Here is a 22,748-nt window from a genome sequence, read left to right on the forward strand (position 1 = left end):
TTGAGGGAGGTGAGTGGGGATCGGATCAAGTGGACAAGTAGTAGGATGATTGGACAGGAGAAGTTTGGAAATGTCCATCTCTGAGAGTGGGGAGGAGGAGGATAAAGAGTGTGCATCGGTCATTGTGAAGTTGTCCTCAGTCTGCGGTGTGGAGAATTGGTCACTGATGGTTCGTGTCTTATTTGTGAAGAAAACTGCAAAGTCGTCCGCTGTAAGAGTGGATGGAGGATGTGGTGGCGGCAGATTAAGAAGAGAAGAGAAAGTCTTGAAGATTGTCCGAGCGTCACAAAAGCTGTTAATTTTGTTGTGGTAGTAGGATGTTTTAGCTATGAAGACATTCACAGACATTTGCACTTCCATGACACTACACAAACTAAAGCACATAAACATAAACTCAAAGGTCTTCACTACAAACCGGCAAAATAAAAGTTCGGTCTAAATTGATGTAATTATGACAGAAATATATTACTGCACAGTAGAATGTACTTCTCAATTTAACAACAACAGTATTTTAACAACAAAGTTACTTTTAGAGGGATATCACTTTGTGAAACATATCACTTTTATGTTTTAATTTAAACCTCAGTTGCACTTTGTTTGCAAATTTTTTTTTATTAAATTTAATACAATCTTAATTACTATTAATCATTTGAAATATAAAAAGTAGAAAAAGATTCTTTAAATTATTAAAATGTTCTTCACACTATATCAAAAAATCAAGAACTGTTCACCAAAATGTTTCTTCAGTTCCACTTTTAGAACCTTTAAACAGTTTTTAAACAGTTATTGTAAACTTTTATTTTGATTTTATTTGCATGTTTTACCTTTGCTGTGTGAAAATAATAATTTAAATTGCTTGTTAAAACAATATCAAATCACACCCATAGAACTAATGGTGGTTTGTATGTTCATATCTAGGGTTTGGAATTTGAATAAACCTCTAACATAACCTTATTAATTTCTGTCTTGTAGACAAGGAACTTAAAATAATTAGATACTTTATAGACGCTTTTCTGATTGAAGTCTCATGTGACGTTTCTAACACTGCTCTTTCCTAAAATGTAGAAATTTCATTACTGGGATTTGAATACTTGTTTAGTAACCAAAAGATCTATAAAGACTTTCATCAAGTAAAGAGGGGGAAAAAAGAGACATTTGGGGTTTCATGATATTTCTGAAAAGGACTAAAAATAGAAATTAATCATCTTGTCATTGTGGTGTCAGGACAGCCTAAGGGAGAACAACTCCACCGAATTTATTCACTGCCCTTGTACAGCTTATGTCAAACTATATCTCAGTCAAAATACATATCTAGTTCTTCACCGTGACCTTGGATAGAGGACTTTCCCCATTTCTTGCACACACACACACGATTCTCCTCTTCCAACCTATACAACACTTTATCAATTTAAAAAACGGCTGCACATAAAGCACTGAGGCTGGGATTAACCCTCCGTTATCAGGCTGATCTCCCTGTCCATTCATCTCTGAAAGGCCTCACCACCCACACGTTCTCTTTCTAAAGCCCTGATTGCTCAGGTATTGACCATGTGCGAATCCGAGCGAGCTGTAGGAGCCTGTGGCTGGTTATACACATGCACTTTTCAAGATCATTTAAAATTGAGTGTCCATCAGGGGCGTGCATGCTAGAACAGAGTGACATGACACGTTGCTTACATGCAGAAAAAATAATTACAAAGCACCGACACAATACTTGATATCCAGCTAGATATCTACTTGACTTCAAGTGCTGTGAAATTCCAACTTGCTGAGTTATTAGATTGTGTGCCAAATGACACCCAACAACCTGTTTGTTAACAAATGATTCATGTCACATTCACATCACGTACGGCGGTATCTCTGTAAAAGATCGTAAACCCATTGCCATTCATTTCACAGGACATGCACTATGTGCGTTGAACAGCAGCAGTTTTGGTGTCACATTCGAATGTTTGACTTTCAGGTTCTGCAGACACTGAGAGACAACAGGGACAATCATTGACATGCATGTTGCTGCTTGTGCATGCAAAACCAGGGTGACAATAGAGCGTGCACCTTTGCATGAAGACCTGTGTGCGTGCATGATATGAAAACTGTGAGCTGCTCCATTTCAAATGATGTCAAAAAAAAAAGGTAAAAAGGAGAAAACAGAACAAATCTAGGACATTTAATATGCATCTTAACTGGGAGAAATTAAAATAACAATCAGATTGTTGCAGGTGCATAGAGTGTGACTACAAAGAAATAACTTAACAAATATTAATTATATTTGCACATGCAAAACTCTGCATGTTACTAGAGTGATTCTGCCCAAGCCTGACATTCCTGACTTTAGATTAACTTGGAGTATCTTTTCAGCCAGTATTCAAAAGGTTTCCACACTGGTATGAACATCTAGACATAATATGGACATGTAAAACAGGTCAAGATTTCACAAAAAAAGGAGCTACAATTCGCTGATGCAGTAAGCCGAGGATCAACACCAGTACTGGAAATTTTGTTTGCTTCCCAACAGTGCCTTGCACCAAAGGGAAAACACCACAGACAGAAGTATTTGCATTCTACTCTTCAGGAACATTAAAGGACGCAAAGCAAAACCTGAATTTAACATGCAAAAACTGCAGTGAAACATCTTGAGGTTTACATGTTGGGCACTTAGATGGAGGCATGACGCCCTCTGCTGGATGCACACTGGTATCACAATAATAATTCAGCTCAAATGTTAACCTCTAGAAGACATTGAGCTTTACATTTTTACTCTCAAATCATTGATGATCATAATGATGTTTCAGTGTTTGTGCTGTGACATACAGATATGTATACAGATTTCAATATCAATTCCTTACTTTTGTTTCATTTACAAAATAAATATATTATTGTATTTAGCCTGCTTAATTTAATCCAGGAATTCTGCAGGTGTTGTGATTGTAAACGTAACACTTTAATGAATAAATTGAAGGAAACACAATGTCAGTGTGCTTATCAACATTTCAACAGGTGTTCATTTATTTTTAATTCATAATCTTAATTTTGCTTTAAGCATAAACTCATCAAGTTTGTTAAACTTCTAAGAAAACCAGACCTCTTGCATCATTTTATTTCTCAAGTAAATTTATCTAAGAGTGTACTAAAAACAAGAAAATTACATAATTGGAAAGTTGCAAGTTGCCTGTTCAACTGCAATAGTATTAATTTAAAATAAATAATATTCATCAAAGTACGTTGCCACGATTACTGCATCAAAAATTACAATCTCGCATGCAAAACCACATAGATGATTACCATTTGGATTTTCAAGACCTTTATTGAATTTCTAAATTTGTGTAATCTTAATCTCAACAGATAGGAGACAGTAAAAAACAAGGAAAAATAACGAGTGCTTGTTGAAGCCCTGACTGAGTAAATATGAAGCATGTAAAACAGCACTTTAGATTAAGAGATATGTTTCCTGTGCTGTGATAAAGAAAATATGATTTTAAAAAATTCAGTCAAAACGAATACCTAATAAAACCCCTCCACATCTACATGCCTCGGTAACCACTCAAAGCAACCTCACAGCAACGTATAACAAGAAACAAGGATAACACACACACTTATTACCGTATGTTAGGTTTGTGCAAGTGACAAAAGCTATGGAACAATCTAGCAGGTGAAAAACAAGCTTTCGTTAATGGAAAATGACACAGTCAAAACCTTAAGTTCACTTATAAGTCTCAAACATTTCTACAATAATAGAGGATTGCATTTAACAAATGCTGTCAGATCTGATAATCAGCTCCTTGATTATGCTGAAAACACAATCGTTGCAGATTCTGCAGACCGTCAGCACTCAAGGAATGAAAAACACAAAGATGTCAAGAGTTACAGAAGTGCTTCTAGCTCACAGGTTAAGATGAATGGATATAGAAAAGGACACATTTACAGAGTTGCAGATGAGATCTTAAATCATACCAACAATCTTAAGTGTGTTTGGCATATAAATAAACAACATCAAGGCTTCCAGTATGTTTTCTTCAAAGAAAGAAAATGCCCTTTTCAGTTTTGGGGGAGAAGAAGTGTGGCGTTAAGCTTTTGTGCAGCGGTTGAAACTGCAGGAAGTGGTCTGAGAAAGCATTTTCCAGGTTTCTTGATTCTAGGGAACATCTACTATAGAAAAATAAGGCCACAGTTATTTGCCCTTAAGATCCGTTCTCGCTTTTCACTTGTTTGGAAGCTGGCTCTTCATTATCTTCCCCATTTGAGTCGAGAGGTCTCTTCTTTTGACTGGCTTGCTCTGTAGAAGAAGAGAATACATTACTGTTTTCTTATATATATATATATATATATATATGAGATTTGGTCGAGATACAACTATTTGAAAATCTGGAATCTGAGGGTGCAAAAAAAGCAATGCATATTACAAATCAAAAATTAAGTTTTGACATTTACTGTAAGAAATGTACAAAATATCTTCATGGAACATGATCTTTCTTAGTATCCTAATGATTTTCTGGCGTAAAAGAAAAACAAATCGATAATTTGGACCTAAAAGATTTTTTTTGGCTATTGCTACAAAATATACCCCAGAGACTCAAGACTGCTTTTGTGCTTCAGGGATATGTGTGTGTGTGTGTGTGTGTGTATATATATAATTAAAATTGATTTTATCAATATTAGTACAAATATATAATATCTGTTTTCTCTATAAAATAATAAAATGAATTAAATGAGTTTCACTTAGCTGAAAAAAAAAAAGCGGCACTATGCTGATAGTTATAAAAATGATTGTAGTTTAAACGAATAATAAGTTTTGCCAGACTATGTCATAAGTACATCACCTTTAAATGTCTTTTTTTTTTAAATGACAAAAACTACCCGCCATACAAAACTTGGTGGAAAAGAAAAATGAAATTAAAATATGTATTTAAAACTATAATATTATAATAAAAACTTCATGTTTAATTAATTAATTGTAAGTATACGTGTCAGAGTGGAAGTTGTTTCGACAGCAGTCTGTCAGTGTGTTTGTCATCAATCAAGGGGAAAAGAAAAGCCCTTTTACCTTCATCTCCCTCGTCATCACTTTCAAACTTGGTCTTCTTTCCCTTGAACTGGGTCTGTTCTCTTCCTCCTCGGTCTCTGCGTCCTCCTCTGCCTCGTCCACGACCCCTGTGACCTCCTGCACTCACAGGACACGCCGTGGCACATTGTGTTCAATGGGGAGACTCAGACACCTGAATGTGTTAACTGTGTCCTCTGGATTACCTCGGCCTCCTTTACGTTTGTTCAGGGACTCCTGCTGATCCTCGATGATTTTCTTCAGCATCTCCATTTCTACGTCTCCCTCCAGTACCTCCCACTGAAGATCCTGCTCTTTAACCTTGGGGTCCTGTCCTCCGTGAGCCTCTCGGACCTTCTGCAGGGCCTCCTGGGCGCTCGAGTGGAACAGGATCGTGCCCTGAGGAGGATATCAAAGACAGAAGTTAATGAAGGAGATAACTCATTCTGCTGATGGAGGCTGGTAGCTACTTTTTTTTTTTTTTTTTTTTAGAAAGCATGTCAAGAAACATTTTGAATTGTTAAAGATTCAATAAGTTTCAAAGAATCAAAAAAAAAAAAAAATGTGTTCAACATTGATAATCAGAAATGTTTCTGGAGCAGCAAATCAGCACATTAGAATGATTTCTGAAGGAGTTATGATGCTGAAACATTCAAATTAGAAATCTTAAAATGTATTCAATTAGAAAGGAGTTTTTTTCAAATTGTTATAACATCAGAAACAAAATCAGAATCAGAAAGAGCTTTATTGTCAGGTTTATACATAAGAGGAATTTGTTTTCGGTGACAGAGGCTTCAAATAGAATGAGTTACAAGAAAACAGGAAATAATATACAAAACGTTTTTTTTTTTAAACACAATATACAAAATAGACATTATTACTGTTTTTACCAAACAATGCAGATTTGGTGAACAGAAGAGACAAAAACAAAAATATATATATTTACAAAAACATATTTACATGTACAATTTAAAATGATATCAATATATTAAATTCTTTTAAAATGATTGTTTGCACATGTGTGTGCCTCTTTAACTTACAACACCAGATAAAATTCTATTTTACAAACTGATTAAACAAACATTCAATAAATAATGTTGTCTAGACTTGAATGTGAAGATGTTCATTCCTCACCTCTTTAGCTCCTCTGGTGAAATCAATCCATTTGATCCGAGCATGATTGGAGAAGATCTCGTGGAAATCCTCTCTCGAGGTCTGACCCAACTCACCGGAGAACTTCAGCAGACAGCCTTTCTGATCATTCAGGGATTTCTGGGTAAACAGAAGAGCCACACTTGTTATAAACCGTCACGTCTGAGAACATTTGCGTCTCTGCGCGAGAACTCACCAGCTCTTCTTCTTCAGCTTGTTTCTGCTTGCCCTCCTTTTCACTGAAATGCACATTTACCAATTATAACATCTTTCCTCTCACTTTTTTGTTGAAAGAGGTGTTGTGAATTACCTTTTTGCTTTAGCTTTTGCTTCCACACGATTCTGCTTCCTCTCAGCAAACTTTTTAGAAAAGTAGGCCTCTCTACAGACGAGGTTAAAGGTTAACATAACTCTCAGACCAGTATATTCAAAGCCATTCAGCTACTAAGAAAACACGCAATGCTCAGAGAAAAGACGGACAGGACTCTGAAACACTTACTTCATCATGACGATTATCTCGTTCCCTTTGTACTCTTTGACATCAGTGCGCTCCACACAAGCCTTGGCAGCTTCTTCAGATGCTAAAACCACAAAGATCGATCCCTGCAGACCGCAACAGAAACAGGAAGAATTGATTAGTTAGACACAACATTTATATTTTACTCAAAAGTGAGATAGATTTCCTATACTAAGTACAGTTTTAAAGTTCTGTAATCTTATTTTTCCCGTTGTTTTGAACTTAAAAGAAAAAAAAAAAAAAGACATTTATTTTCATTAATTGAAACAGAGCTGAAATAAAAAAACCAACATAAAAAAATTGGTCTTGGCAAATACCTAAAATAAAATACTATTGAAGTACAATGAACTACAATGAAAAAAACACATTGATGCAGAAACTGTTAACTACAAAGAAATGGTGATATATTAAATGAAATATTAAAATGAAATTTTGAAGTCTGAAATACTATTTTTTGTAAATTGTATTACAATTATCGGTTTTATTTATTTTACAGTGTACCTAAATTATAAAAAATTAAATGAATGCTCAAAATAAAAAAATCTACCTCACTTATTAAAAATTAAATTAATGCTAAATAGAAAAATTACAACAAGGAACAAACTTAAATCTAAAAATAAAATTATTTTAAATGACATTCAAAATATTAATAAATACAATAACAGCATATTAATAATACTAAAATAAAACTGGTTTGACTACTGATGGCTTAAAAAAAAAAAAAAAAAAAGCATTTCCTGCATTTTTCTTTTTGAAATATATTTGTCCAAATGGTTCTCTTATTGTGTCACTTTAAGAGCTCTTACACTTTAAAAGCCTTACTTTGAAAGTCTTCTGCACTCCTTTCCTCATGTAGATGTTCTCGACCGTGCATTTATCTGCAAACCACTCTTTAATCTCGTCCAGTGTGGTTTCAAGAGGAAAACCTTTCTGTTGAGTTCAAGCATTGACATCAGTCAACCAACAGAAACAAGTGGGCTGACAAAAACACTAGTGTCCAAGAATACAAACAGGACAAGATCAAATGTTAAAATGCTTTTATAAGCTGTTTGTGAAATAGGGACTTTATGTTCACTCACCATGTAGATAGATTTGTGTTTGAGCGCATCCCTGTATTCCTCGTTGTCCTCTGGGAGAGGTTTGTTGGGATTTCGTCTTATTTTGGTTTTGTCCTCGCTGATCTCCAGGAGACCTGTTTTAGACTTCTGCAGCGACTCCACAATAAGAGCTGCGTCTGACGTGAGACTCTTCAGTCTGTGAGGACCAACACAACATGAGACAAACACAACAGCAGAAAAAACCCTGATGCCCAAAGCTACGTGAACTGATGTGTGTGGAGTGTTATTTTAAAAAAGTAATACATTTCTAATTACTAGCTCTTTTTTGCATGCAAAAACAGTTCACTGAGATCCAAGAAAACACAAATTATTCAGAGTTTCTGCAGGTTTTATGTCTCTTTAAGACCAGATAAATTAAACTTGAGGAATAAACGGAAGGGAATACAATATCTGTATGTTCTCTAAATGCACACACAATTAATTGTAATACCAACACGTCAGCGTTTGAAAACAATCTTCATTGCTTTTTACTCTTTTACGTGATGGTCTTCCTCAATATTTTATTTTCCAGTGCAAATGTCTTTTTATTCCTACTTTTAAGCATAAACTCCCTTAATTTTGTTCAATTCCTCAGACTGGATATCTTTATCTTGCATATAAACTAAATGTTTCTTGTTTTAAGAAAATATATTTTGAACACAACGTCATTACTCTACAAAATAAAGACTTGCTGGTCTATTTAATGGACTTAATTTGTGAAAGAGTGAAAACTCTGGAAACTCTGTTTTCATTTTGACATTTGCATAAGCATTTCTCTTGTAATGTGTTACCTGTTAAACTTCAGCATTGTCTCCAGAGTGACCCAGCCATCATCTAACTGCAGCTGCTCCTTCAGAAACTTGTCTCGAGGGAGATTGTGGTCCCCAAAATAATACTGAACACACAGAAACATTGACATTCATGTCAGTCATTTGAATGAGAAAATAAACCTATTAATGACGCTCATCATCTCACCTCAATCTGTTCCACCACCTTCTTCTCCAAAAGAGACATTTCCTGATTGTCTGCCATCTCTGTTAGGATGAGAAATTGATAATAATGAATATGAATATTTTTGCCTTTCTTTAAAGTCTGTAAGCATTTAAAATGTTTATGTTTTGTACTTTTGTATAAAATTAACAACACAAACCTATATTATCAGCATAACAGTTTAAGTAAAAAACTGATGAAAAATGTGTGTGAACTGAAGTGTGTGATTGTCAAAGCACGTGTTGCATTCAGCTTCTGTTTAAAACGGAGTGTTGCTGACTGTTGAAGTCAATAAATCCATTGGTAAATAGCACTAAAAAATCATCTCTCTGTAGCTTATTAATTCAGTCAATAGTTGTTATAATCTGTATAAAGCAATTTACGCCGCACGCACCACATGTTAAAGGAGGACACTAAACAAACATCGCGCGCCCAATCTGTCATTGCTGTGTTTCTGTGCTGTTTGAAGCACTGCAACACTGTAAACAACAGAAAAACCAGCAGATCGCAAAAACACCAAACTCACTTTACCTGCGTTTTGATTCTGGCTAATCTCAATCAAACACCACACCAAACGCTCTCCGAACGTGAAGCGTGGGGTTGGCGTCGCGGTGTTATGACGTCACGCAGAGACCGGGGAGGATCATGGGAAAGAGAGTTCATATCCTGACTGTTGTATTTTTTTACATAAACGTTGAGCAGCTCTTTTTTTTTTTCAACGATTTAAAATTACTTCATTAGTTTTACCATGCTACTATGTACTACTACTAAACCAAAACAGGCGATTTATTAAAAGGTGTTTCATGCATTTTATTTGATATGTGTCATTTCAGTAAAAGAATATTGGAATATTGCACACACACACACACACATATATATATATATCTATATAATGTATACATTTAGCAGACACTTTTATCCAAAGCAACTTACAGTGCATTCAGGCTAACATTTTTTACCTAACATGTGGTCGCTGGGAATCGAACCCACAACCTTTTGCACTGCAAAAGCAATAAGCCGGCTGCATGAAAAAAAACATCATATAACCTGTAATTAACTAATGGTTTAGATTATGAGGTATGTGCTGCCAGATCCTGTTGCTTAATAACATCATCAACTTCATTATATTATGACTGCTATCTAGGTTTAGTTTAACTTCCATTTCAGATGCAATCATTTATTCAAAGAAACAAAATGCAAGCCATAACTTAGGCTGGGTAATTTATTTATTCCTTTATAATCAGACACTAAACATGTGAATGGACTGTGTGACACAAGTACAAAGGACACAATATTTGTTGTAAATATTAACAGGAACAAGGTCTGAGTTGAGGAGAATATAACTTTTCTGACATGCAAGCTTCTCTGGCATTTATAAACCAGTACTAGAGTCTTTGTTCTCCTTTCATCCATCTGCTTTCAATACAATAGTCCGAATCAAGACTCAGGCTGCATGTATAATGCCCATCAAGCTCATTCAGAAACAAACATTCACAACACTGTTGATATAAAGTCATCCCAAACTGCTGTTACCAGGACTCTTTAGAAACATCACTGAAACAAACTGTCCAGTCCAAAAGTCTGAGACCAAACTGACAATCTGAAAATAAATAAAAAATGTAAGTGCTTCAGTAATAATAATGCCAGAAAAATTTATAGGAAATTAATTTTCAATTTCTGACAATTTGTAAGGTAAATTTTCTTATGCAACTACTTTTATCTTATTTATTTGTAATTTTTAAATATCAATAATATATATAATTTTTTAAATATATAATTCTAAAATAAAAAAGTCTTGGAGACTTTTGGGGTCCACTATATATATGGTACTAACAAGAAGATTAGGGTTGGCATTAATACTAATATGATCCATTTTTATATCTTCTGCATTGAAATATTAAACTATATAGTCGTACCAAACTGCAGTTTCCCATTCAGGCTGCATTAATTCATGACCATAATTGTATTTATTGGCATAGTATTTTTCATCATGCATATTTTGGAATAAATATTTAGCTAGCATGTTAACACATTTACATTTGTTCATTTTAACGTTCTGCAGCAAACCTCAATGAATTCAATATTAAGCACCTCAAACTGTTAAATTATTTGTTATATAAATCCAAAGAGTGAGCTTATTTTATGATTTGAATCTCAATGACAATTAGATGTAAATCTGCTAAAAATTACATTTTAAAATGTGCACCGCTACCAAAACGTAAACTTAATTGTGACAGATATTACACCATGCCCAAATTAGTTTATCAAGTAGTCCAAGGGGGAAGTGAGCTATAGTAGGATGCACATAATGCACTTACTGCAGAATAAACGTGCTATTCATTTAGTTCAGTGAGACTGAAGTTAGTTACAATACTGGCTACAATACTACATTACTCAATCAGAGCTCTTAGTTCCCTGAGGATTTCATTGCCACTAGCCCAGGGCATGATTTTCGCCGGGAGTGATTCTGAACCTTCTGAAAGGGCTTTGCACAACAGTTTCTCAAGGGTGAATCCTTTCCTAGGCATTGCAATATCCCCTTCTTTCAATTCTTTAATGGGGCAAAAGTCATTTCCTCCATCTCCTATATAGCAAATCCTCTCGTAATGCACACCAGCCTTAGCTTGCTTCTCTTTGAAATCATGCAGCACCCTCCTCTTGCACAGGTTTACAGGACAGTGCTGGCAGTCATGCGCGTGGAAGCAGCGCAAGGTCATGTAGCCGCGCGCATCGATGCTGGCAGGGTTGGTGAAGACGTCATCCACAGCAGACTTCAACCCTGATGCATGCAAAACCCAGTCTATGAAGATGCTGTTGGAATCGGAGATTATGATGCAGTCGATGTCTTTCTTGTTGTCAGATATGAAGGTCAGGAGCTCGATCATGCCGTCGGTGAACGGGATGCTCTCCATCACCGCGCGCATGTGCTCCGGCTGCACGGACTGGTCACCGATGTAGGTCAAGACTCGAGCCATGTACTCGGTCCAGCGGCCTCTCTGGTAGGACTTCTTCAGCCAGTCCGGTAACGTCTGCTCAGGAACGGAGCGGATCACCCATGTGTCGCTGTTGTCATCCACTATAGTGTGATCGAAGTCGAACACTACTAAGGTCTTCATCCTGTGCAAAAAATAAATATATAAATAAATAAACATAACACATAATGACCGACAAACAGATGTTCGATATTCAACATATCTTTATCAGAAGGTAAAGTAACGAGATGCATGCAAACAAATCAAATATACACTGACCTGAAGATGCAGCTTGACTGAGTTATTTTACTTCGTTAGCGATTCACTTGCTTATAACACAAAGCATGATGAGTCATCCCCCCTCAAGCGATGGCTCGTCTCTGATAGGCCGCCGCTCACGCCACTCAAACTTCTTGCGACGCTCCGATTGGTCACTCGAATCGTAAGCATTTGGGTCATCCTTGCTTTCTGTTTTCCAATAAGTCATTCATTTAAAAAAGTGAATCAGTTTATTTAGAATGGGAACAGAATTGTCTATCTACTTGAAATATAGACAGTGCTAGTAAAATATTTTGGAATAGTAGAGTCATAAATCTATTAAATAATACCACACATTCAGATATCAAGCATGAATACAAGAGGGAAAAAAAGATAACACCATAACTGATTAATAAATACATTAAGACAACTGTTTTGTATTACAATCAGGGCTGAAAAGATTAGTAGACATTATATAATATTTAATATAATAAAAAAAGTCGACAAATGTTTTTGTTGTCGAGTAGTGGATTGATCTCATATGACTTAATGTAAAAGAGCCTGCAATAACGCGGTTTGACCAGCTCCAGTCTCCAGAGGACAGACTCCGCGAGCTGAGTCAGATAAAAGCAGTGTAAACTGATTTATAAAAATGATATGTGCTGCAAGCTTTCATCTCATTATCGAAATAAACACACAACAAAAATGACATTAGTTAAGAAAGCATTAACATAGCGATGTGGATAAGTTTGCACCATTTCTGCATTTGGAACTCCAGTCACATCACGTGTATATATATGGTGTGTATTTAAGCGAGCTAATGTTGTGAAGAAAATAATTTATCGAAAATGAAATGTCTTCGCACTTTATGACTTACAAAAGATGGCATGCAGAATGATGCATCATTCATTCAGTCAAGTACTTCTTAATTTATTTAAATGGTGATTGAGAAAGTGTTTCTGTCATCTCATTCTGTGTGCCAAATATATTTACATGTAGTCATTTAGCAGATGCTTTTATCCAATTAAGCGACTTAAAAATCAATCAATCAAAATCAACAAAGGAGCAATGTGCTGTAACAAGTCTGGTTTTTTTTAATTATATAACAGATGGAAAGAAAACATATAGAATAGAATAAGAATAGAGCAATAGTGTTTTTCTATTTGATATTTTTAGATAGATTTTTATTGTAATTTTTTTATTATTGTAAAAATAGTAAGCTGACGTGATTACCTTGTTTTATTAATTAGTTAGAATATGTGTAATTCGGCATTTTAACTAATTGTAAGAGCAGAATAATACTACGAAGCCTACTGATTAATCTGTCAAGTAAAAAGTTGAACATTAATCAAATAACTGTAATAATCATTAGATTGATTATTCAAATCGTTTGATGCATTCCTTATTGTTTTCTGAAATATGCAAAGTAGGCGTTTTCTGATTAAATATGTGCAAATATTCGTACATTTCCAGAAGAGAACAGAGAATTTAAAAGACAGGTTCCAATGTCCCTTTTTATTTTGTTGAAATATTGAAGGTTTTTACATGGATTATTTTGGAAATCCATTTCTATAACACATACTTCATACGTTTAGGTATAAAAAGTTATTACAAATTAGGCAAATTATATATTAAAACAAACCCTTGTGTAAAAATCTTCAGAGCACAGATAGAAATAAAACTGTGAAGTTGTTTTAAGTGCTGCTGAGGTGAAGAACTGGTTCAGTATTGAGGGGAAAACTTTCAAGATTATCTTTAAAGATATAATTTCTAATTGAAATCTTCAGATGCATTTCATTCAATGTGTATTTTGGATGTTTTCTTTCCAAAAATCTGAAAGAAAAGTTATGGAAGAAAAATACGTTGATCTCACAACTGAGCAGTGCATGAAATATATAAAAATGCTAATAATTAACACACGATGGTAGAACTGAAAAATAAAATCACTTTATATTCAATAAAGGCTACATTTAATGTGTTATGAAATTAATAATGATTATAAAGGTTTACTGTAATGTTAAAATACCTAAATCTAAAAACAGGTGAAATGTGTAAAATATCTAAAACAAATCAATGAAAAAAAAAAACAAATCTCTACTAATAAATACTGCATCCTTAATTCCTAATGGCACTTCAAGAAATTAGGAACAGGTTTAAATCACAGGTTGAGTTTCAATTTTATTTGTCAAATTCAACAGAACCTAACATTGCCATCTTTTTACAAACATAAAGCCCTTACAAATCTTTAAGGTACTCAAACATGTCTCCAACGAACCCCTTTTAAAAAACACAGCTCAGATCAGACAGAAAAACAGTTAAGCAACCAGTTACACTAAACGTTTATGTCGGATATGGGCAAGAAAATGAAAACAAATATCTGATAAAAGTTGGACAAATATAACCGATTCAACTTAAATGAGGATGCAACTGGTATCAGCCATTAGAAAAAAATATTCCAGGTGTTCAGGAGAAGGACATGTCTGGTTCACACAATGACTAAAATAAGTCTTTGTATCAGTCGTTGTACAGTAAGTCACTGATGGGAAAAAGAAAACAAATAAACAAAGTGGTACATGCAGTCTCTCAGTCGCTGTCACTGGAAGAGGAGTCCTTTTTCTTCGCATTTTTACCTGGACTTTTAGATTTGTCTTTAGATTTCGGACTCTCGCTCCTTTTTCTTTTCTTCTGTTTCTCAGCCTCGCTCTCTGAATCGCTGCTTCCACTGTCACTCTTTTCATTCCTCTTCCTGCCGCTCTGTCGATCATCTCGCTCTCGGCTTCTCTGTCTCTGGGAGCTCCTGTCTCGTCCTCTGCTCTCTTTGCTCTTTGACTCTTCTGTACTCCTCCTCTTGTTTCTGTCTTCTGCGTCTCTCCCGCGGTCTTTTATGTCTGGCTCTCTGCTTCTCGACCGGCGAGTTGATCTTCTGTCTCGACTGCTGCTGTGGTGTCGGTCACGGCCTCGCTCATGTGATTGGTCATGCTTGTCGCGGCCTCTGGATCTGGACCGGTGTGATGCATCGCGACCCTTTTCTCTGCTTTTCGATCGGTCAAGTCTCTGCTCTCCATTCTTCTTCTTTTCCCCATCCTTCAACTTATCCTTATCATTCCCTTCAGGATGTTTGGTTCTTTCTTTGCTTCTGTCTTTTTGTTCACCCTCTTTCTCTCGCTCTTTGGCATCTTTCTCTTTCCTGTCTTTGCTGCTTGAGCGTCCTCGCTTATCATCCGCTTTGCTGTGCTTTTCCTTCTCTCTCTTCTTTTCTTTGCTCTTGCTCTGACTGCGAGCTTTCTTTTTTTCTGCATCATCATCCGTCTTTTTCCGTGCGTCCCTATCTCTGCTTTTGGAGCGATGTTTGTCCCTCTTCCTGTCTCTTCCCCGGGAGGGACTGCGTGATTTTTCCCGCTTTGCATCTCTCTTTTCTCGTTCAGACTTCTTTTTTGCTTCTTCTTGTCGTGCAGCTTTGTTCTCAGTCGCTGGCTCATTGGCTTGTGTCTTTACCTCTAACATATCGCCTCTGAAAAAAAATAAAAATAAAAAAAAAATTACATGGAAGATTTATTTTCAAATACATAATAGATAACATGAGTGCAATTAATGTTTTGGAACAGCACAAGGGCAATTAAACGATTTCACTTTTGAGTGAACAAATCAAGTTTATGAACTTCTCATTGCATGAATTCTGGATGCAATGTTTGTATGCACTGTAAAATTGGACATACTTGTCCCCCTTGATCCATCGTTCCTGGGTGGCGGTTGTGTTGGGTTTAGCTTTCTGTGTCCTTTGCATTTCCTGCCTCCAGTGTGGAGGCGTCTCACTGCGGCGAAACCGATCCCATGAACGCGAGCGAGATCTAGATGGTGTCCGGTAGCGCTACAGAAATAAATAAATAATAAAAATTAGATATCATTAAAACAAAACCTGCATTATTCAACAGTTTGGGATCAGTTAAATTTATTTTTTTAATTCAGCAAGGATGAGTGAAATTGACCAAAAGTATAAGACAAAAAATTTATAAAAATAAATCTATTTAAAACTAATGCTATTCTTTTAAACTTTCTATTCAAAGAATTCTTAAAAAATTTCTATATATAAATATATATTTTTGTAGTTCTTGATTGCTTCCACTGTCCTCATTTGTAAGTCGTTTTGGATAAAAGCATTTGCTAAATGAATAAATGTAAATGTAAATGCATAACGATTTTCACAAAAATATTCAGCAGTTTTCACTGTTTTCAACATTGATAATAATCAGAAATGTTTCTTGAGCAGAAGATCTGCATATTCAAATGATTTCTGAAGATCATGTGACACTGAAGACTGGAGGAATGATGCTGAAAATTCAGCTGCAGATCACAGGAATAAATGAAATGGTAATATGCATAAAAAAGAAAATAATAAAAAGGCTACAATTTCACCACATACTGTTTTTTTTTTTCTTTCTTTTTTTTGGACCAAATAAATGCAGGCTTGCTTAGCAGAAGAGATGTCTTTCAGAAATCTTACCAACCCCAAACTTTCTGAGTGTATTAAAATTTTAACTCTAGTGATCTAAATCAAATAAATTTATTCTCTCACCCTCGGTCCTCTTCCTTTAATTCTGCGCCCTGACCTGGTCATCACCAGTCTTGTGCGGTTTGGCCGTGAGTTCGTCATGGGTCTGGGATAGAATTTACAAGTTATGAACCCGAGAGGAAAATAATAAAATCACACAACAAACATTTCATCCATGTCTGTACAACAAATGATCCTCCACAACCTTACTGAAGTATTAAAATATCACATCCGACCTGTCCCTTTCCCTCTCTCTCTCCCGGTCTCTTTCTCTTTGTCTGTCTTTCCCAGAGTCTTCCTTTTGCTTTTCTTTCCCTTGCTCCTCTTCTTTGGCCTTTTGGGGGCTTCGCCTCATTAGGAAGCGGTTTTCTGGAATGGGCGGGACTTCCTCTGGACGGACGGTCGACAAGGATTGGGGATCAGCCTCTTCCTCATCAGACCTACAGAAAAAGACGTTAAAATTCTCACACTCTTCTTGTACTAAGTGCAAATAATACAATTAAGTTAACTGTAGAATTATTGTGGATATGTAGTGTATGTACATTTTTTTAAATCTCATTTTGCTCGTCACAGGCTGTGCATCCAAACAAAGTCTACAGAATTCACCAGTCTAGTCAAATTAGGCAGATGCCCTTATCCTTAAAAACCATGAGTAAAACTAGACAAAAGATAGATGAAAATAGACTACATTAAAATGACTTTCAACAACACTGACCAGAAACACAAATTATTGGCTGGCAAAATCACTTCAGACATTTCTGATCATTATGGCACTGTGTTGAGCTTTTAGTAATGATGTGCTCAACACATGTGGAATGTAAATATTTCACATTTTCAAGCATTTTATATTGTGTTGTTGCAAGGTGAAAGATTAACATCATAAATGTGTAAAGGTGACTGTACCCTTTCTTGTCTTTCTTCTTGTGTTTCTGTTCTTTCTTTTTCTTGTGTTCCTTCTTATGTTTCTTGCGGCGTTTCTTTTCCTTCTCTGATTCCTCGGAGTCTGTGGAGCTGTCTGAGGAAGAGTCACCATCACTCTCGCTGGATGACTGATGCTTCTTCTTTTCTTTCTTTGCTGGATGACAGAATGTGAAGCAATACTTTAAAAACACACTTTCATAATTTGACTGGGAAAATGTTTTCAAGTAGGATTAAACCAAGACTAAATTAAAGTGTGATCTCTTTGAGATAAATTTTGCTGAACGATAAATTGTCCAAGAAATTATCGCGATAAATGGTCTAAGACCAGGTTCAACTAAAATAATGATACTGGCATAAAAACACAGGTAAACCTTTTCAAAGATCAATAAACTTATTTTATTTTATGGCAGTTTCAGAGCAAGAAATACCAATATGTTGACTTTGTGTGGCTAAAAATGAATTAATTTTGTATGTTATATTATGCGTATATGCCAGTTAGGGATGCTCATATTGACCGTTTAACCGTTAACCGGAGTAAACATTTTGACCGATGGAGCTCGATGAAGGGGCCATTCACATAACATTTTTTTTGTGCTCAAGTTCGTTATTTCAAATGCAGTATGCATGCTTATACTGGAAGAGGCGTGCTTGGTTTTTCCAGGCGCGTCCGCACCACATCTAGTTAAAAACATCTCAGCTGTTCAGAATGATGCAAGGGACATCTGTGGCATTGTCGCGGCCGAAAATATCATTTAAACTGGGCAAAACACTTTTTTTTATTTTTACAAAAAATCGGATAAAAATAAAACCGATTTCATTGGGCCATAAGGAAGCATATTTCTACACAAGTACACAACAAAAATATAAGGTAAAGCTAATATCGTAAAACATCGAAACATTTCCAGCTTTGAACATGAGAAAAGAAAATATGCAATTTCACCTTTTGATTTTGGAACAAGTTCCCCACAGTTGAGCACTTTGACCTCAGCGTAGGGTCGGCTGTTGGCATCGGTCTTCTGACTCTCGATCATCCGGATCACCTCCTGGCCGGAGATCACCTGACCAAACACCACATGAATTCTGGGAAAAAGCAACAAAAACCGTTAAACACCACAATTGTTGTTTATATTACTTAGTTGGTACATTACATTGTACTGCACACTTACCCATCCAAGTGAGGAGTTGGTTTTGTAGTTCTATGGTCAGGGACACAAAACAGTGAGGCAGAATGTAAATATAAATCTAACGAACACAAAAACAGTGATTAATGCACACCATAATCGATCCAAGTCATTATCACTTGCAGTTCATAACTACTTCAAGACCAAACCAATGCACTGAGGACATAAACATTTATTCTGCATCTAGACAGCAAAAAAGAAAACAATAGTTGCAGATCATTGTCCATTTTCAAACAGAATGTTACAATCCACTACCCAACAGGTCAATAGTGATGCCCCACTAAAGCAAGGTATCTGCAGGATTATTAGGCTCAAAATTAAGACTGTTTAAGACCTGCACAAATAAAATGCATACCATATGAGCAGGGTAGAGAAATGTCTATGGTGACATTAAACTGTTAAATTACTGTAAAAAGCATGATTTACAGGTCAGATACAGGTTTTCACAACAACAAAGCTTTATAAAATGATAACGCTGTAAAGCTGAAACCCTGTAAAGAAGCACAAATGCGGGACTCACATAAAGAACTGTGAGCCATTGGTGTCCTTCCCTCTGTTTGCCATCGACAGCAGGAAATCTTTGGTATGTTTCATTGAGAAGCTCTCATCTAGACAAAAAAATAAAATAAAATAAAAAAGACGGAATATGGAATTCAGTGTTGTTACTGGCAACTAAATCAATTAAAAATTGTTTAAATACACCTAAAATGAAATGTAAAAATGTAAAGACCCTAAAAAGAAAATGTTCTAAAATTACTAATACAAAAGCAAAATAGAAATAAAAAAAAAACTAATAAAATTTACAAAAGCAATAGTGTAATATAAGCTAACTCAATAATATTACTAAAAACAATAAATATGTCTAAATGCTAAAATAAGACTGAAAGAAATGTAGATGTTTCATGATGACCATTTAAAGTCAGTGATTTATGAACTTGGTCAACGAAGAGTCATCTCAACCAAACGACTTACAAATTGGACATCAATGTGGAACTTCTAAAACAAAAAATGCTATATTTTATTAATATATACATGCTTATTAAGTGGAAAAAGGACACTCACCTTCAAAGAAACCTCCATATATAGATTCACCACCTCTGCCATTCCCTGTAAAGGCAAACACTTCTGTCAAATGTCAACGCTCATTAGATATACATCATAAAAAAACAGCAGAAGTCTGAAATACCTTCGCTGAAGTCTCCTCCTTGTATCATAAAGTCCTTTACTATCCTGTGAAACAGACTTCCTTTGTAGTGCAAGGGTTTCTGGGTGGTCTTGCCAATTCCTTTCTCACCTGGAGACAGAGATGAAAGAAAACCCCCACAATGCATAAACACAAGATTTTATTGAATTAAGCATTAATTTTTTTTTATTTTTGAACCAAAATGTATTTTCAATGCTTCAACAAATTCTAACTGACCCTCTGATGTCACATGGACTATTTGATGATGTTTTTAATACCTTTATAACCATGGACTGTATACAGTACATACATTTTCAATGGAGGGTCAGAAAGCTCTCGGACTAAACCTAAAATATCTTAAACTGTGTTCTGAAGATGAACGGAGGTCTTATGGGTTTGGAACGAAATGAGTGTGAGTCATTAATGACATAATTATCATTTTTGGGTGAACCAACCCTTTAAGTAATTTTAAATAAATAAAATTAATAGATAGAGATGTCAATCTATAAACACCTGTGCACAGGCAGCGGAAGTTTTCACATGTCTTAGGACACGCCTCCGAGAAAAGCTCCACGACCACTCGTCCCGCTGCAGGAAGGAAACCCAATGAGAAAATGATCATACAGACAAACACATCCCACATTCTCTGGTCCTGAAGAGCAGCTGTGCATATGGAGTCTCACCTGGCACATTACTGATGCCGATGTCAAAGAAGCAGCGAGGACGCTGTGCCTTCACCCCCATCACACTGCAAGCACAAACACTCTTACTAACACATCTGTGCTCAGACACAACATTTGCATTATGACACGCTTCTGACAGACTCTCATAGAGAACATCAGTATGTCATATTGCTCATGTAGCAAGTCCTCAATGTCAATTATTGTTCGTGTTATTATACTAACTTTGAGTCAGCACTTTCACTTTCAGCAGAATAGCACATTACAACCACGAATATGTCTTTTCCACGTGGTCTTGTATTAGCTTTGAGATTTTAAATAGCTTTAAAGTAAATCGACATTCATTTGTTTATGTTCGTGCTGCTGCTCGTGCGCTTAGCCTGTGCTAAAAACATCAACAGCAGCACACTTGGACTATCCCTATCTGTTTAAACTGCATATTTATAGAATTAGCTTTAAGAAATCGGATAAATGGTCATATTTGCTCACACCCGCGATTAAATGCAAGCGTTTGCCTTTTAAAGATTGAATGACTAGCATGCTAACGTGATACATGTGTCAATTACGTTGAGATTTCCGTTTTGTTTTTCCCTTTGTACGAGTCATACCGAGAAGTATTTTTGTATATATTTGACAGAAGTATAACTTACATGTTTGAATCAAGTTAAACCAATGCTGACAAAACGAAGAGAACGTTAACAACATCGACTGTCGTTCTCCTGGCCGCGCGCGCACGTCTGGAGATGGCGCCGTGACGATCAGCGGTGCATTCTGGGTAAAGACATAAACCGCCTGAACCAGAGACTACGGAAACTTAAAGCGGTCAAGAATCAAATGGGATTTGTAGTTTCAATGTCGCTTGAGTTTCACTATGCAGATCAGTTCATCATATACAGTGGAGATATGGAAAGCCGTTGTAACATTTAATCCATAAGCCGTACTAGTATCTTTTTTTCATGTTACTAGTACTTATTTTTTAGATAGGCTACTAGTGTCTTTTCCATTTACTACTAATGTTAGTTCACCCAATAATCAAAATTATGTCATTAATAACCCGTGAGACCCCCGTTCATCTTTGGAACACAGTTTAAGATATTTTGGTAGCACTTTAGTATAGGGTCCAATTCACACTAATAACTAGTTGCCTATTAGCATGTCTATTATTAACATAATGGCTGTTTATTACTGCTTATAAAGTAGGCTACATATAATGCATGACATCCATATTCCTACCCAATACCCTAAACTTAACAACTACCTTATAAACTATCAATAAGCAGCAAATACGGAGTTAATTGAGGCAAAAGTCATAGTTAATGGTTAGTTAATAGTAAGAATTGGACCCTAAAATAAAGTGTGACCGATATTTTAGATTTAGTCCGAGAGCTCTTAGTCCCTCCATTGAAGCTGTGTGTACGGTCTACTGTCCATGTCCAGAAAGGTAAGAAAAACATCATCAAAGTAGTCCATGTGACATCAGAGAGTCAGGTAGAATTTTTTTGAAGCATCGAAAATACATTTTGGTCTCGTGACACAGTCCTGTTTGAAGGCCTTCACATCACTCTGACAGAGTTAAAACGCCAAATCATGAAGCTCTGTGACCACTGAAGGTGAGTTCAGCTCCAGATCACACTAAACTAAACCAAATCAAACATATAGAACAAAAAACTCATGAAAGTGAGATGAGCTCCGCATCAAACTAAACTAAACATTTGATGTCTGATCAGACAGATAACAAACTAATAATGCTTTAAAGTTTACAGTAAAAATACACATTTATGAATCTGTGCTTTAGTGTTACTATGACAGTGATGGAGTCAGCTGGTGATATTTTGGTATTCTGATATATTTAATGGCACTCAAAGAATACTATGGTACTGTGAGTGTGAGTGAAACTGGTGGTCTTATTGGTGTTTTTACTGTCAGAATACACTGATGATGAAGCACTCATTCCCAACAACACGTCAGTCATCATCAGACGGATGAATCCCTGCTGTTGGGCTGAAATCAACAAACAAAAGATTTGTCAAGTAAGTCACGTGATGTGAACACAACTTTCATTTAGATGTAATATGAAGATATGAAGAATCATAAGTCTCATTGGTGTTTTTGTCATTTGAACATTTGCTGTTTGGTTTTGCAGTGATCGGTCTGAACCATCATGTGGATCTTCACATACAGTATAGAAAAGGGTTTGCATTGGTCTTCAT

General features: G+C 35.8%; 3 protein-coding genes across 4 annotated transcripts; all 3 read right to left on the reverse strand.

Moving 5' to 3' along the window:
• Window positions 1-3,284: 3,284 nt before the first annotated feature.
• Window positions 3,285-9,438, reverse strand: LOC113050969 (lupus La protein). The gene is made up of 12 exons (XM_026214481.1): window positions 9,326-9,438; window positions 8,780-8,838; window positions 8,596-8,699; window positions 7,787-7,961; window positions 7,530-7,637; window positions 6,690-6,793; window positions 6,501-6,572; window positions 6,387-6,429; window positions 6,173-6,310; window positions 5,245-5,437; window positions 5,042-5,158; window positions 3,285-4,273 (listed from the first exon to the last, which is right to left on the reverse strand). The coding sequence occupies exons 2-12, from the start codon at window positions 8,834-8,836 to the stop codon at window positions 4,179-4,181; spliced, it is 1,206 nt and encodes a 401-aa protein (XP_026070266.1). The 5' UTR covers window positions 8,837-8,838; window positions 9,326-9,438; the 3' UTR covers window positions 3,285-4,178.
• Window positions 9,439-10,002: 564 nt separating this feature from the next.
• LOC113050970 (pyridoxal phosphate phosphatase PHOSPHO2-like) lies at window positions 10,003-12,152 on the reverse strand. The gene is made up of 2 exons (XM_026214482.1): window positions 12,046-12,152; window positions 10,003-11,911 (listed from the first exon to the last, which is right to left on the reverse strand). Exon 2 carries the CDS (start codon window positions 11,908-11,910, stop codon window positions 11,185-11,187), a length of 726 nt encoding a protein of 241 aa, XP_026070267.1. The 5' UTR covers window position 11,911; window positions 12,046-12,152; the 3' UTR covers window positions 10,003-11,184.
• A 2,024-nt stretch (window positions 12,153-14,176) lies between these two features.
• On the reverse strand, window positions 14,177-21,339 carry LOC113050971 (peptidyl-prolyl cis-trans isomerase G-like). Of its 2 annotated transcripts, XM_026214483.1 has the most exons (13): window positions 21,189-21,339; window positions 20,542-20,606; window positions 20,372-20,446; window positions 19,862-19,969; window positions 19,738-19,782; window positions 19,196-19,283; window positions 18,661-18,690; window positions 18,435-18,574; window positions 17,477-17,648; window positions 16,810-17,013; window positions 16,598-16,679; window positions 15,741-15,892; window positions 14,177-15,535 (listed from the first exon to the last, which is right to left on the reverse strand). In XM_026214483.1, exons 2-13 carry the CDS (start codon window positions 20,600-20,602, stop codon window positions 14,608-14,610), a joined length of 2,085 nt encoding a protein of 694 aa, XP_026070268.1. In that variant the 5' UTR covers window positions 20,603-20,606; window positions 21,189-21,339; the 3' UTR covers window positions 14,177-14,607. The 2 variants fall into 2 exon arrangements, with proteins under 2 accessions (XP_026070268.1, XP_026070269.1); XM_026214484.1 differs by lacking the exons at window positions 20,372-20,446; window positions 20,542-20,606; window positions 21,189-21,339 and having other exon boundaries at window positions 18,661-18,736; window positions 19,862-19,958.
• Window positions 21,340-22,748: the final 1,409 nt, after the last annotated feature.

The sequence above is a fragment of the Carassius auratus genome, chromosome 31 (assembly GCF_003368295.1).
Source record: "Carassius auratus strain Wakin chromosome 31, ASM336829v1, whole genome shotgun sequence".
Lineage (NCBI taxonomy): Eukaryota > Metazoa > Chordata > Actinopteri > Cypriniformes > Cyprinidae > Carassius > Carassius auratus.